This window comes from Nerophis ophidion, linkage group LG01, assembly GCF_033978795.1.
Source record: "Nerophis ophidion isolate RoL-2023_Sa linkage group LG01, RoL_Noph_v1.0, whole genome shotgun sequence".
In the NCBI taxonomy this organism is placed as follows: Eukaryota; Metazoa; Chordata; class Actinopteri; order Syngnathiformes; family Syngnathidae; genus Nerophis; species Nerophis ophidion.
The window spans coordinates 13,526,248-13,542,556 of record NC_084611.1 but is presented as its reverse complement, the minus strand read 5'-3'; the positions used below and the strand labels follow the sequence as shown (position 1 = coordinate 13,542,556).

The window sequence follows — 16,309 nt, the reverse complement described above, 5'->3', positions numbered from 1 at the left end:
TTCGGGTGGACGGCGGGTGGATGACGACTTTGGTGATGCGGTTGCGGATGATATAATTGCCTATCCGAGCATCTCTACTGTCTACACACTGCCCAATTGTAAGTACTCTGTGTGCGCGCGCTGCTGAACATGATCCTCTGCTCGTAAAACCAGTAACGTCATGACGACGCGCCGTCATGCCCGTAAAAAAAAGGGAGGGTTGGTGGAGCGGTACTTTTCAGAGGCGGTGTAGTACCAAATATGATTAATTAGTACAACCCTGTATTGGACAGATATCCGTATCGGATTGGGACAGCCATTTTAGATTATATAGTGCAGTAATAGTGTGGGTAAGACAGTAATTAAAACTAGTAGAATGATCAATTTGTCCCAAACTTACCAGGAAATATCCATGATGGATTTATCAAACAGATCATGGATGACCACCAGGGGGCGTTTCAGGGAGGTCAACTGGTGTTCATACAAAGAAACTATTTGTGAGGACATTCCACTTGGTGTGGTTTTGAATCTGATAACGGTTGAGTGAAGTCTTACCCAGACGGAGAGCGAGCGGTCTTTGCTGCCCACGGCGCAGCAGCAGTACGGGCAGCTGGGCTTCGGAGCGCTGCCGTTCTTCTGCTTCTTCTTGAAGATCTTTGGGTTAAATTTCTACACGCGACAGAAGGAAAAAAATGGACGTCCAAAATAACACGGAAGAACGGAACGCTCTGCCTCGGCGGGGGACTCACCACCACCGTCACTGCTTTTCGGTGTCCCACGAAGTCCATGTTGGTCTTCCAGCCGTCCCGCTCCACGATCTGGGCCGTGGGTCCCGAGTTGTTCATGGCGTGAGCCGACACCAGGTACTGTCCGTCGGGGGACCAGGACAGACGGAGGACGTGCGTGGTTCCGCCGCACTGCGAGACAAGTCGTCAGCGTCCAAGAACATCGTCACGGAAACGGAGGAGCTTTGTTGTACCTCGTTGAAGGGCTTGGTGATGTTGGCCTCCATCTGCCAGTCCACGGTCCTCCACACTTTCAGACTGTGGTCGTCGGCCTGCGAGGCGATGTACTTGCCCACCGGGTCCCACGTCAGACCTTTGACCAGGCCGGTGTGTCCCCGGAGACATGTGACCATCTCTGAGGGACGCACGCACAGGTCTGATGTTTAATTACCGCTTGCATCAAATATTGTTGTCAGGAAAAAATGTGATGATAACCATAGAACATTCTTTTTAGACTTGCATGCCAGATCAGAATGTTTAAGTGCTGCGACTTTGCTTTTAAAGCTTCTGTGATGGCCACAGTTTGATTCTGGAACAGATTATTTTCCATTGACCTCGTGACTTGAATCTGGGGGAATCTTCCACAGGAGGCGTTGTGTGTGTTAGTATAATTGGCCAAGACGCATACAAGAGACAGAAAGCGAGCAGAAAACATAAGAAGCAAAAAATATTTAAAAACATTTTCAAGTACAAATTAACTTTTTAAAGATACTTTTGGATAAAAAAATACATCAAAAGTAATATTTAAAAAAATACTGTTGTCACTTTTAAAAAATGTATTATTTTTCTAAGTCGATATTTATACATGAAAAATTAAACAAGTAGATAAAAATACAAATTACCTTTACTTTTTAATATCCATCCATCCATTTTCTACCGCTTATTCCCTTTCGGGGTCGCGGGGGGCGCTGGCGCCTATCTCAGCTACAATCGGGCGGAAGGCAGGGTACACCCTGGACAAGTCGCCACCTCATCGCAGGGCCAACACAGATAGACAGACAACATTCACACTCACATTCACACACTAGGGCCAATTTAGTGTTGCCAATCAACCTATCCCCAGGTGCATGTCTTTGGAAGTGGGAGGAAGCCGGAGTACCCGGAGGGAACCCACGCATTCACGGGGAGAACATGCAAACTCCACACAGAAAGATCCCGAGCCTGGATTTGAACCCAGGACTGCAGGAACTTCGTATTGTGAGGAAGACGCACTAACCCCTCTGCCACCGTGAAGCCCACTTGTAATTGAAAAAACTAATTAAAAGTTGTAATATATAATATACATAAATATATTAAAACAAACCCAGTTTATATCAGCATCAAGGGTTGGAATTGGGTGTTAAATCACCAAAAATGATTTTCGGGCGCAGCCACCGCTGCTGCTCACTACTCTCCTCACCTCCCAGTGGGTGATCAAGGGTGATGGGTCAAATGCAGAGAATAATTTTGCCACACCTCGTGTGTCTGTGTGTGTGTGTGTGTGTGTGTGTGTGAGACAATCATTGGTACTTTAACTTTAATATGACTCCTTTAATGCGCCTTATAATCCGGTGCGCCTTATATATGAAAAAAGATCAAAAATAGCCCATTCATCAGCAGTGCGCCCAATGGTCCGGAAAATACGTTTTTTCCAAAACACAATATAGAATGTGAGATATAACCGGATAATGCATACATTTTGTCATTTGTTTTCAAAACGCTTACAATAAAGTGGGACCCAAAAAAATATACTGTAGGGCCCCATTTTTATGACTTGCTGATTTTGAATGTGAGTGTGAATGTTGTCTATCTGTGTTGGCCCTGTGATGAGGTGGCGACTTGTCCGGGGTGTACTCCGCCTTCCGCCCGAGTGCAGCTCTCCCGTCCAAAGGCAAAACCCAGTAACTCAATTTTGGTCAAAACTGAGCTGATAATAATTTTGGAGTTCCTAGGTGATATGCTTTACATTAGTGTATGCGATATTGTAATTTGTTCCGTAAGTAAGCTGTTACGCACATGGCAGGACCTAGCAACAACCACATAACCGCGTAGATACAACAGAAAAACCTAGTATCTCAAGGGACCAATCTGAGCTTCTTTGTCAGTCGCCTTATTGTCTTTAATGACACATTTGCACGAATGGGGGCCGACGGTCAACCTGATTATGTGATATTATGGCACGAGGGGATATTTGGAAGATTGGCCCAGGACGTTGCAAGCACCTTCATTAAATGTATTGTTCTTGATTCTTCCCCTTGCATACTCTTTTGGGCAGATAACTGTGGAGGTCAAAATAAAAACTGGACGCTGTACACGGCTCTTGCTCAATGTGCAAACGCAGAATGGGGCCCACCCGACATTGTGATAAAATATCTGGAGAAAGGGCACACGTTCATGAGAGCAGATTCAATCCATGGCTCAATCGGCAAGAAAACATCTATATACCTTTGATGACTTTGTAGATCTTTGTAAGACAGCATCAAGATAGACTGGTTTTCCTTTGTTTTCTCAAAATCAGCTAGAAGTGAGTTACTAGGTTTTGCCTTTGGAAGGGAGAGCTGAGATAAGCTCCAACACCCCCCCGACCCTGAAAGGGACAGGCTGTAGAAAATGGATGGATGGATAGATTTTGAAAATTCTTAGCGCCAATACCGCAGAGGGATCCCTGGACTCCTATAGAACACTGTGCTGTGAAGATTTTATCTCTAGTACCGTATTTTTCGGACTATAAGTCACAGTTTTTTTCATAGTTTGCGACTTATACTCCGGAGAGACTTATGTGTGAAATTATTAACACATTCCCGTAAAATATCAAATTATGTTATTTATCTCATTCGCGGAAGAGACGAAGAAAATGTCAGCAATCGCCACAAACACGTCGGCAATCGTCACACACACGTCAACCAATAAGAATTTGGCGGGGGAGGGTCATGGCAGAAGTGCATTGTGGGTCATGGAATGCTAACTGTTATATGCTACTGACATAGCTATTAAAATGGATCACATCATCGTAGGCGGTAACTTATAAAAACTGAGATGGGCTGAACAAAAATGGCACCGAAAAGGAAATCATGTACTGCAGATTACAAGCTGGACGTAGTGAAAGATGCAGCAGAGAACAGCAATCGAGCAGCAGAAAGAAAGGACGCTAGCGGGGCGCATACCAGAGGTGACACCGAGGTAGAAGATCTAATCGGATTTAGCGATCGGGTGTGACAAATTGTTTGGTAAACGTGTTCTATATGTTATAGTTATTTGAATGACTCTTACCATGATGTGTTGCGTTAACATACCAGGTTATGTTCTTAGTTGGTTATTTATGCGTCATATAACGTACACTTATTCAGCCTGTTGTTCACTATTGAATGAATGAAATAAGTTTATTTCGGTCATATAATAAATCAAATCAATCAACCATTTTGTGTGATCAGTTTTACAGTACATGTTATATGTATACAATAATGCACATTTACACACGAAAGAAAAGAAAAATAATTACCAAAAAAGGAATAGGCTGAAGCCAAAGCTTATATTTGCCTATCCTATACCTTCACAGAAGATTAGATTGCCTGGAACATCAAGTTAAAAAAAAAAAAAAAAATCAAAAATCAATGGGATGAAAGTAATTGTTACTATATTTTATAATTTTCAAATATTTCACCTTTCAATGTTTTCTTAAACCTTACCAAAGAAGTGCATGTCTTCAGCTCATCACTGAGCTTGTTCCACCATTTAACTCCTAAAACTGTAATACATTTGTATTTTATATTTGTTCTCGCTTTACCCATTTCAAAAATCGATTACCCCCCGTAAATTATAGTTTTCTCCTCTTAAATGAAATAGCCTGAGAATACAAGCAGGAAGGCTGTTGTTCTTTACTCGAAACATAATTTCCATTGTTTTTAAAAACACAATGTCGGAAAATTTTAACACATTTGAACTCTTAAATAAGGGATTGGTATGTTCATAGTAGCAGGCTTTGTGTATTATTCTAATGAATAATACACAAATGTATTTATTTTGAATTGCCTTTCAAATGTTTATTCTTGGTGTTGGGTTTTATCAAATACATTTCCCCAAAAAATGCGACTTATACCCCAGTGCGACTAATATGTTTTTTTTTCTTCTTTATTATGCATTTTGGCAGGTGCGACATATACTCCGGAGCGACTTATACTCCGAAAAATACGGTAGTGTATCCTTTCTGACTAATTGTAATAGATTGATTGAAGAATTTATTAGAAGTTTGCGTAGGATTAGGTCGAGAATTTCATGACGGTACAGATTGACTGGTACATGCAAGGGAGTAGGTTTGATTTTGAGATTGGTGGGGACACAAAAGTGCTCCAAGGCAGCACTCTGAAAGTTTACTTTTTTTTCTTTTTTTTTTACATTAGCAATCATAATTTCACCTCATGCAGATGTTATAGGGTAAAGCAACTAAAATGAAAGCAAAGGAGACAACTTGGAAGAGTTCTCATCTTTACTCTTTAGTGTAGGGCTGTAGTGCAACTGTGCATCATACTGTCAATTAACATAGCCTACTGTCCATCAACAACATTAGAAATACATTCATGCAATACAACATTGTAAATAAACATAAATGAACTGTAATAATCTTTTCCCCAACTTGTGTTTAAATCACTCACAATTTTTCCCTTCAACTACTTCTTTCTATTGCTGCTTTTGTACTGTAAATATGTTTGTCACTAATACTCAAATACAAGCAGATTAGTGTCCACTGTTTGTTCCTACTTGAAAGAGCCAAACACATGCCTCCGCCGGTTTGTCACAGAAATGAACTGCTGGCCAAAAATATGTTGATGCATGACAGATACATTAAGGACAATGACCATAGAGCTTGATGGTACAGTTACTGCCTGAGCAAAAAGGCTTTTACTAAATATGAATATTACTTCATATTAACAAATTATATTTTAGCATTGTAAAATCACATGATCATCTAGTGAGGGCTTATTGTATTTCCACCACTTTGGTATTTTCAAACCGTTGCTCACTTCTACACAAATACATGAAACTAAATAATTTCAAAAATAAAACGGAAAGGTGAAATCCGGCGATCTGATTGGTTGTTAATCGTGGTTTAAATATTCTAAAGCCTTATCACAGCGTAGGCTATCACTCCGCCTCAGGCACGTATGACTGGTATGAATAGAAGTTGTTGTCATGTATCCATGACAACGGACCCTTGCAGTCCGTAGTAAAAGACAGCTGATGTTTTTACGATGTTAAAAAATGGACTAAAGTAGTTGAATTCACATGTTTAAGGTTACCTTTCACCTCCGGGGAGGGTTAACAATGGTAAAGGGGACCAAGCATTGACTTTCACCTGAAAAAAAGCGGAGGAAAAGACGATGGGATGACATTAGAGGAAACGTGACCCCGGAAGTAAATGCGTCATCCCATAGCTTGTGTTTGCAAATTGTTTTTTAATTTTTTTTATAATACAGCGTTAACAAAACGTCTGTATTTTTATAATAAGGCTTTATATTTTTACAATATAGCGTTAACAAAACGTCTGTATTAATCATGACCCCGGAAGTAAATGGGGGGTAAGGGTTTTGTAGGGGCGAAAAAATTTGGCGTGACACTCTCGTCCGCTCGCTAGCAACTAGCATGTAGGCTAGCTTTTGCAAGCAGAAGGAGAGACGGCGGGGACAGCGAATCACACGTAAGTTAGCATGAAATCGGCAACCAATCAGGGAGCGATATTTAGGTTAGAGGCGGGACTTCTAGCAGAGACGGACATTTAACCCTTTCTGTGCCATAATCATTGACTAAACATTACGGGCAGCGCTTGTATTGATAGTGACTACACAGTAGCGGCTGGATATTGGTAGGGACGTGTCCCTAGCGTCCCTACCCAATTCTATGCCCTTGGGTACATGGTCAACTAATTCCCTAATTACCATGAATAGATTTCCGTGGACCCCGACTTGAACAAGTTGAAAAACCATTCACCATTTAGTGGTCAATTGTACGGAATATGTACTGAACTGTACAATCTACTAATAAAAGTTTCAATCAATCAATCCAAGCGCCAACAATGAGCTGTGGTAAGAAGCAGTGAACGGTAGCGGGTACGGACCCACAGTCTTACCTGGGAATTTGCGAGCGTTCCAGATGACGATGGTGTTGTCCACGCTGCAGGACGCCAACCACACGTCGTGAGGAGACCACGCCACGTCCATCACATCTACACAAACGCACTTAAGCCTTGAGGTCCTAGTCTAGACCTTGTAGGGGCCCTAATGTTGTTACCTCCAGTGTGGTTCCTCAGGATGGTGACACATCTCCACTGCTCAACGTTGGCCAGTTTGCTGCTAGACCCGAAGACCGTGCTCGGACCGATGAACCTGCCCCACACACGCAATAACACAGCATGAGGAGCCATTTGTAAAAAAAAAATATTTCTGCGGACTCACGCGGCTCTTTTCCACACCATGACCAGCTTGTCGTCTCCTCCGGATGCCAAGTACAGTCCGTTGTTGGACCAGCGCACGCAATTTACACACGCTGCACACACAGTAATATTTTTTTCCCCCAAATGTATATTTTCCAACGTGGATTAAAAAAAAGTGCAGTTAAAAATTACCTAGATGATTGTCCATCTGGCAAAGCATTTTGGGAATGTTCTCATTCTTCTCATCTTCCTCTCGGAGGACGGGTGCCATGTTCCAGATCATCACCTTCCCGGAATCCTCCCCTGATGGATGCAATCAAAAGTTATTGATACACGTATCATTTGTGTACATCTATTATTGTTATACCAACTTGGCCGTCGGTTTCAAATTCAGTCCCATCTGACCCATGCTAGCTATTAACTTGTTAAAGTTTTTAAGATTTTAATATTTGAAACATTAAAAATTATGTAAAAAAAAAAATAAAAAAATAAAAGATTTGTAACCCAAAATAAAAAATGTTAACCAGAAATGTGTTGAACTAAAATCAAATATTTGAAAGAATAAAATTTTAAATAATTAAGAAAAGACTGGCAACCAAAAAGAACCAAAACATTTTTTAACCCCCCTAAAAAAGATTTGCAACCCAAAAAAACCTAATTTTAACACCAAATACATATTTAATCAAAATTAAATATTTAAAATATTAAAATGATGAAAGAAACATTTGTAACCCAAAATAACCTAATTTTAACCCCAACAATTATCAATCAAAATTATCTATTTAAAATATTAAAATAATTTTTAACAAAAAAAGAGTTATAAACGAAATAACCAATGTTGAACTGAAATCTAATATTTGCAACAATAAAAATTATTTTTTCAAGCAACAAAACAAAAACAGATTTGTAAACATTTCCCAAAAAACTATTTTAAAACTCCAAAACAAGATTTGCAATGCAAAATAACCAATTTTTTTCACCCCAAAAATGTATTAGCAAAATTAAGTATTTGTTACAATAAAATTATTTTTTAATGAGATTTGGAACCAAAAAAATATATATATATATGTTTTATATATATATATATATATATAAAAAAAAATACATATATATATATATATTATTTTTTATTTATTTTTGACCCCCTAAAAAAAAAATTCCAACCCAAATAACAGATTTTTAACCGGAAAAATATTAGTCCAAATTAAATTTGTAACAAATAAAATTATTTTTTTAATAATTGAAAAAAGATAGAAAAGAACCAACATGATTTTTAACCCCTCAAAACAAGATTTGTAAACCAAAAGAACCAATTATTAACCCCAAATATGTTAAAATAAAATTAAATATTTGTAAAAAAAATTGTAAACCTTCCAAACAAATGACTTTTAACACCCAAGAAAATAGATTTGCAACACAAAAAATTTTTCACCCAAAAATGTTTAAGCAAAATTAAATATTTGTAGCAATAAAAATGCTTTTTAACAACAAAAAAGATTTGGAACCCCCCAAAAAAAATTTGTTTTACCTCCTAATTCAAGATTTGCATTCCAAAAATAACAGATTATTAACTCAAAAAATATTTTGTCCAAATTAAATATTTGAAACATTAAAAAAAAGGGTTGTAAGCCAAAATAACAGATTTTTAACCCCAAATATGTTGAAATAAAATTAAATATTTTTAACATTAAAAATATTTTTTTATGAAAACAAAAAATTTTTGTAATCCTTGCCCAAAAAAACGACCTTTAACATCCCAGAAAATAGATTTGCAACACAAAATAACCAATTTTTTTTCCACCCAAAAATGTTTAAGCAAAATTAAATATTTGTAATAATAAAAATGCTTTTTAACAACAACAAAAAATATTTGGAACCCAAAAAATAAAAATTTTAACCTCCTAAAACAAGATTGCATCCCAAAAATAACTCCAAAAATATTCTGTCCAAATTAAATATTTGACACATTGAAAATAAAAAATTTATTAAAAAAGCTGTAAATTGAAAGCCAAAATAGGAGATTTTTAACCCCAAATATGTTTAACTGAAATTACATATTTGTAACAATAAAAATTGTTTTTTTTAAGAAAATAAAAAAAGATTTGTATTGTAAACCTTTCCCAAAACAAGATTTGCAACACAAAATAAACTTTTTTTTTTTTTTTACCCCAAAAGCTGTTTAAGCAAAATTAAGTATTTGTAACAATAACATTTTTTTTTTTTTATGAATTTAGAACCCCCCCCCAAAAAAAGATTTTTAACCCCCTAAAACAAGATTTGCAACCCAAATAACAGATCTTTAACCGGAAAAATATTTAGTCCAAATTAAATGTTTGTAACAATTAAAATGATTTTTGTAAGTTAAAAAAAAGACCGAAAAGAACCAACATGATTTTTAACCCCTCAAAACAAGATTTGTAAGCCAAAATAAACGATTTTTAACCAAAAATATGTTGCACTAAAATTACATATTTGTAACGATAAAAATATTTTTTTTAAGAAAACAATTAAAAAATGTGTAAACTTTCCCCCAAAAACGACTTTTAACATCCCAAAAATAGATTTGCAAGACAAAATAACCAATTTTTTTTCACCCAAAAATGTTGGAGCAAAATTAAATATTTGTAACAATAAAAATGCTTTTTAACAACAACAAAAAAGATTTGGAACCCCAAAAAAAACATTTTTAACCTCCTATAATAAGATTTGCATCCCAAAAATAACTCAAAAAATATTCTGTCCGAATTAAATATTTGACACATTAAAAATGAAAAATTAAAAAGCTGTAAGTTGTAAGCCAAAATGACAGATTTTTAACCCCAAATGTGTTTAACTAAAATTTAATATTTGTAACAATAAAAATTATTTTTTTAAGAAAACAAAAACTGATTTGTATTATAAACGTTTCCGAAAAAACATTTTTTAACTGCCCAAAACAAGATTTACAACACAAAATAAACCTTTTTTTTTTTTTTTACCCCAAAAGCTGTTTAAGCAAAATTAAGTGTTTATAACAATAACATTTTTTTTTGTAATGAATTTAGAACCCAAAAAAAAAAAAAGATTTTTAACTCCCTAAAACAAGATTTGCAACCCAAATAACAAATCTTTAACGGGAAAAATACTTAGTCCAAATTAAATATTTGTAACAATAAAATTATTTTTGTAAAAGTTAAAAAAAGACCGAAAAGAACCAACATGATTTATAACCCCTCAAAACAAGATTTCTAAGCCAAAATAAATGATTTTTAACCAAAAATATGTTGCACTAAAATTATATATTTGTAACAATACAAATAATTTTTTTTTAACAAAAAAATGTGTAAAACTACCCCAAAAAAACGACTTTTAACATTCCAAAAATAGATTTCCAACACAAAATAACCCATTTTTTTCACCCAAAAATGTTTAAGCAAATTCAATATTTTTAACAATAAAAATGCTTTTTAACAACAACAACAAAAAATTGTAAACCAAAAGACAACATTTTAACCCTCCCAAAACAAGATTTGCAACCTAAAACAGATTATTAACTCGAAAAATATTTTGTCCAAATATTTGAAACATTAAAAATTATTTATAACAAAAAAATAACCAATTTTTAATCCCAAATATGTTGAACTAAAATTAAATATTTGTAACAATATAAATGATTTTTTTTAAAGAAAACAAACAAGATATGTGTATATCTATTATTGTTACAGTACCTTGGCCGCCGGTTGCAAATTTAGTCCCATCTGGGTGAATGTCAACAGAAAAGATGGGCTTGCCTGTGGAAAAATGACCATTATTAGTGTGACACGTTGAAATGTAGGTGCATTTTTAAAGACTTGAGCAGAGTACTCAGCAGGTATCAAAGCTCCAGGCAACACTTTTTATACTATACTTTTTTCCCCAAGATGGTGCCACTGTAGTTGCTGCTGGTGGCAGGAGCTTTGTGCTCTTGTACCATCCGTTTGTTTCTAGTGTTTCACGCTTGTTTTCATGTATACTCAATCTATCGCGGGTTTGTCTGTGCGATATAGAAAATGACTATATGGTGATATTAGAGTATACATTCTCACGCAGTTGCTTTTAGCTTTGGCCCTTTACACTACATGTGTTTCCCGCTCTTTTTTGTCTCTCCTTCTCACAGAGACATAAAGCAAGTGCACCTTCTTACACACGTTACGTGTGCAACGTCACACGCTCCCACGGAGCAGAGAGGTAGCGACGTGGTAACATTAGCTGTGATGCTAACGGTGAGGTGCGGGTGGTAATACGAAAGAGAGAAGGTGCGAATCTGGTAACAAATGAAGGAAGAATAATTACTTCCCAAGAAAAAAAGCACGGGATCCATTGTCCGGCGGTGGTTTGGCTTTGAAGCGGGAATATGTTCAAAATTTATGCGGCAAAAGCGTTGCTACAAAAGGTAGCAGCACTGCTCAATATGCATCATTTGAAAAGTCACCCGCAAGAGAATGAGTGCTTGAAACTCTGCATGTCAACATCTCCGTTCGGTGCCACACCAACAAAATGCCAAAGCAACTATTTCCAGATCAACACCGTATGAAAAAAAAAAGTCAACAACAGGAGATAACGTCCGCAGTAACCTATTATGCAGCTAATTTTTATTTGACGGTTAATGAAATATCTTGTGACATCATGCACAAAAGTGCACTTTATTTGTTTTAACTATTGTACAAAAAGTACACTATAATTTAGTGTTGTTTTGATATGTCATATTAGTGACATCATGCACAAAAGTGCACTTATAGCTTGTTTTAAAATATCTCTGACAAACTTGGACTTTCTGTTTTGGAAATTGATTAATTGATTCTTGGGAATAAGCGGTAGAAAATGGATTGGTTGATTGATTGATTCTTTTATCAGTAGATTGCACAGTACAGTACATATTCCGTACAATTGACCACTAAATGGTAACACCCGGATAAGTTTTTCAACTTGTTTAACTTGTCCGCGTGAATCAATTCATGGAACAGATATACAGTGGGGCAAAAAAGTATTTAGTCAGCCACCGATTGTGCAAGTTCTCCCTCTTAAAATGATGACAGAGGTCTGTAATTTTCACCATGGGTACACTTCAACTGTGAGAGACAGAATGTGAAAAAAAATCCAGGAATTCACATTGTAGAAATTTTTAAGATTTTATTTGTAAATTATGGTGGAAAATAAGTATTTGGTCAACCATTACCCCTGGTACTCTCCCCTCGATCTGGGGCTCCACGCAAGATCTCATCCCGTGGGGTCAAAATGATCATGAGAAAGGTGAGCAAAGCTCATGACCATAGGTGAGGATGGGAACGTAGATCGACCGGTAAATTGAGAGCTTTGCCTTCCGGCTCAGCTCCTTCTTCACCACAACGGAACGGTACAACGTCCGCATTACTGAAGACGCCGCACCAATCCGCCTGTCGATCTCACGATCGACTCTTCTCTCACTCGTGAACAAGACTCCTAGGTACTTGAACTCCTCCACTTGGGGCAGGGTCTCCTCCCCAACCCGGAGATGGCACTCCACCTTTTTGAGGAAGAAGAGTATTGAGTTGCCTCCCAAGAACACCACACCTACTGTGAAGCATGGGGGTGGAAACATCATGCTTTGGGGCTGTTTTTCTGCAAACGGGACAGGACGATTGATCCGTGTTAAGGAAAGAATGAATGGGGCCATGTATCGTGAGATTTTGATCCAAAACCTCCTTCCATCAGTGAGAGCTTTGAATGGTTGACCAAATACCTATTTTCCATCATAATTTACAAATAAATTATTCAAAATTCCTACAATGTGGATTCCTGGATTTTTTTCTCACATTCTGTCTCTCACAGTTGAAGTGTACTTATGATTAAAATTACAGACCTCTGTCATCATTTTAAGTGGGAGAACTTGCACAATCGGTGGCTGACTAAATACTTGTTTGCCCCACTGTATCTATGTATCAAGTGTTCGTTCAAGGTTAAGGCAAAATATCGAGATACCGTATTTCCCTGAATTGCCGCCGGGGTGCTAATTAATTGAAAACCTCTTCCCACTCCTGCGCTTACCAAAGGCATGCGGTAAAAGTAAGCATGCGCTAATTATTTTAAAACCTCTTCTCACTCCGGCACTTACCAAAGGTATCCAGTAAAAATTTGAGTCTGATGTAAGCTTAGTCGAACCTCGGATTCAGGAGGAACAGTGTGGTTTTCGTCCTGGTCGTGGAACTGTGGACCAACTCTATACTCTCGGCAGGGTTCTTGAGGGTGCATGGGAGTTTGCCCAACCAGTCTACATGTGCTTTGTGGACTTGGAGAAGGCATTCGACCGTGTCCCTCGGGAAGTCCTGTGGGGAGTGCTCAGAGAGTATGGGGTATCGGACTGTCTTATTGTGGCGGTCCGCTCCCTGTACGATCAGTGTCAGAGCTTGGTCCGCATTGCTGGCAGTAAGTCGAACACGTTTCCAGTGAGGGTTGGACTCCGCCAAGGTTGCCCTTTGTCACCGATTCTGTTCATAACTTTTATGGACAGAATTTCTAGGCGCAGTCAAGGCATTGAGGGGTTCCGGTTTGGTGGCCGCGGGATTAGGTCTCTGCTTTTTGCAGACGATGTGGTCCTGTTGGCCTCATCTGACCGGGATCTTCAGCTCTCACTGGATCGGTTCGCAGCCGAGTGTGAAGCGGCCGGAATGAGAATCAGCACCTCCAAATCCGAGTCCATGGTTCTCTCCCGGAAAAGGGTGGAGTGCCATCTCCGGGTTGGGGAGGAGACCCTGCCCCAAGTGGAGGAGTTCAAGTACCTAGGAGTCTTGTTCACGAGTGGGGGAAGAGTGGATCGTGAGATCGACAGGCGGATCGGTGCGGCGTCTTCAGTAATGCGGACGTTGTACTGATCTGTTGTGGTGAAGAAGGAGCTGAGCCGGAAGGCAAAGCTCTCAATTTACCGGTCGATCTACGTTCCCATCCTCACCTATGGTCATGAGCTTTGGGTCATGACCGAAAGGATAAGATCACGGGTACAAGCGGCCGAAATGAGTTTCCTCCGCCGTGTGGCGGGGCTCTCCCTTAGAGATAGGGTGAGAAGCTCTGTCATCCGGGAGGAGCTCAAAGTAAAGCCGCTGCTCCTCCACATCGAGAGGAGCCAGATGAGGTGGTTCGGGCATCTGGTCAGGATGCCACCCGAATGCCTCCCGAGGGAGGTGTTTAGGGCACGTCCAACCGGTAGGAGGCCACGGGGAAGACCCAGGACACGTTGGGAAGACTATGTCTCCCGGCTGGCACGGGAACGCCTCGGGATCCCCCGGGAAGAGCTAGACGAAGTGGCTGGGGAGAGGGAAGTCTGGGCTTCCCTGCTTAGGCTGCTGCCCCCGCGACCCGACCTCGGATTAGCGGAAGAAGATGGATGGATGTAAACTTGGACCTTTAATCCTACTGAATAGCTCTTAATCTTCTTCCCTTTGTGCGATTTCAAATGACCTGTACTGAAATCAGCCTCCACCATTTTGAAAAGAATGACAGGGGAAGTGTCACCCGTGACGTCACGAGTTTGACCAGGCGGTAATACTAAGCATGCGTTCATTATTTTGGGGAAGCAAGTTTGACCCGGCAGTAATTCAAGGCAGGCGCATACTGTATGCCCTGCGGCAATTCAAGGAAATACGGTATATATCGTCGCCCTAAAAATATCGCGATATTTTAAAAAGGCCATATCACTCAGCCCTAGATGAATTATTGAAGTATTTTTGACTCCTGACTTATCATAGCCTCGGATGATGCAAAGACGAATGACTTAACTGAAACCGCCATTAACCGTTGCTTAAATCCAAACAGTTAGTTATTAGCCGGCTAATGGCTAACTTTGCAAAGTGTCAGCAGATGCGATAGCTAATGTCAAGCTAGCCGGCTAACATGTTAGCTGGCTAATGTTAGCACACACTCAAGCAGGAGCAACAAATGGCGCTTCTGCTGGCAATTAAAGCCACGGCGTGTTGGCCCCGCGGGCTTCAATTCACGTCCCGTCCGGAGCGGCCCAACGAGGTGGTTTAAAGTGAGCCCGGCAAACCACCGTCCCCGCCCGCAGCCGCGCCGACAACAAAAGCCCAACTTGGTCCAACTGATTCCCGCACGACTTACCGTTGTGGCTCACCCAGCTCGGCTTCAGCAGCTTCATCTTCAAACTTCCCCCCCAACTTCCTCCCGGTTGGTGCGAGAATCCTCAGGCAGCGCGCTGTTTTGTTTTTTTTTGGTTTTGTCTCCTTTGTTTCAAACTCCGGCGGAGAGTTGAACGTTTGCGGTCTTCAACTCCATCCCTGCAGCAGCACCAGCAGCCGCGGCAGCATCCCCCGCCGAGGAGCCCAGCACCCGGACGACGGACGAGGTGACACCGAGCACAACAGGAAGCGTTCGGCAGGAAGTTGTGATGGCAACTCTTTTTTAAAAGACAATGCGCGTCGAATTGTGAGGATGCGGACGACGTAAATGTGTGTTTTTGGTAAATACTTATGTATGTGAGTACGATTTGTTGAACCGAACGTCGACAGTATGTTACATTTCCTACGCCGACGCACATTAGTAGTTTTACTTTGAAAACCAGCCGGACGTCATCGGTGACGCTCTAAATTTAAAAAAAAATCTTCCTTTTGAAAGAGGTTTGTTTCTCTGTATTGGTCCTCGGTCGCGAACGTATAGTTGTTTCTACCTACTCAGTGGCCTAGTGCGTTGTTTTTCAACCACTGTGCTGCGACACACTATCTCACTCGATTACCGCACCGGGTAATCCCTCTAAAGTTGAGCAAAGACTGTATGTGGATGTCACCAAAGACCGTGGTTCAAAGAACATGTGTTGCTCTAAAAATGTGATTGTAGAAGCATTTAAGTCTCATCTTAAAACTCATCTGTATACTCTAGCCTTTAAATAGACCTCCTTTTTAGACCAGTTGATCTGCCGCTTCTTTTCTTTCTCCTATGTCCCCCCCTCCCTTGTGGAGGGGGTCCGGTCCGATGACCATGGATGAAGTACTGACTGTCCAGAGTCGAGACCCAGGATGGACCGCTCGTCGGGACCCAGGATGGACCGCTCACCTGTATCGGTTGGGGACATCTCTACGCTGCTGATCCGCTTGAGATGGTTTCCTGTGGACGGGACTCTCACTGCTGTCTTGGAGCCACT

The 16,309-nt window shown here is 39.7% G+C and overlaps 1 protein-coding gene across 2 annotated transcripts in view; it reads right to left on the bottom strand.

The window, feature by feature from the left end:
- LOC133550547 (protein HIRA) overlaps positions 1 to 15,535 on the bottom strand; it is a 34,528-nt gene extending 18,993 nt beyond the window's left edge. Inside the window, exons 1-10 of one of the 2 annotated variants that reach the window (XM_061896514.1) lie at positions 15,274 to 15,535; positions 10,875 to 10,937; positions 7,360 to 7,470; positions 7,190 to 7,280; positions 7,026 to 7,120; positions 6,865 to 6,960; positions 959 to 1,119; positions 729 to 896; positions 535 to 648; positions 380 to 450 (exon numbers count right to left, since the gene is read on the bottom strand). In XM_061896514.1, coding sequence (XP_061752498.1) covers positions 380 to 450; positions 535 to 648; positions 729 to 896; positions 959 to 1,119; positions 6,865 to 6,960; positions 7,026 to 7,120; positions 7,190 to 7,280; positions 7,360 to 7,470; positions 10,875 to 10,937; positions 15,274 to 15,310 — 1,007 coding nt within the window. In that variant the 5' untranslated portion in view covers positions 15,311 to 15,535. The remainder of the gene's footprint in view (positions 1 to 379; positions 451 to 534; positions 649 to 728; positions 897 to 958; positions 1,120 to 6,864; positions 6,961 to 7,025; positions 7,121 to 7,189; positions 7,281 to 7,359; positions 7,471 to 10,874; positions 10,938 to 15,273) is intronic. The other variant, XM_061896516.1, reaches the window with a different exon arrangement.
- Between the last annotated feature and the right edge of the window lie 774 nt (positions 15,536 to 16,309).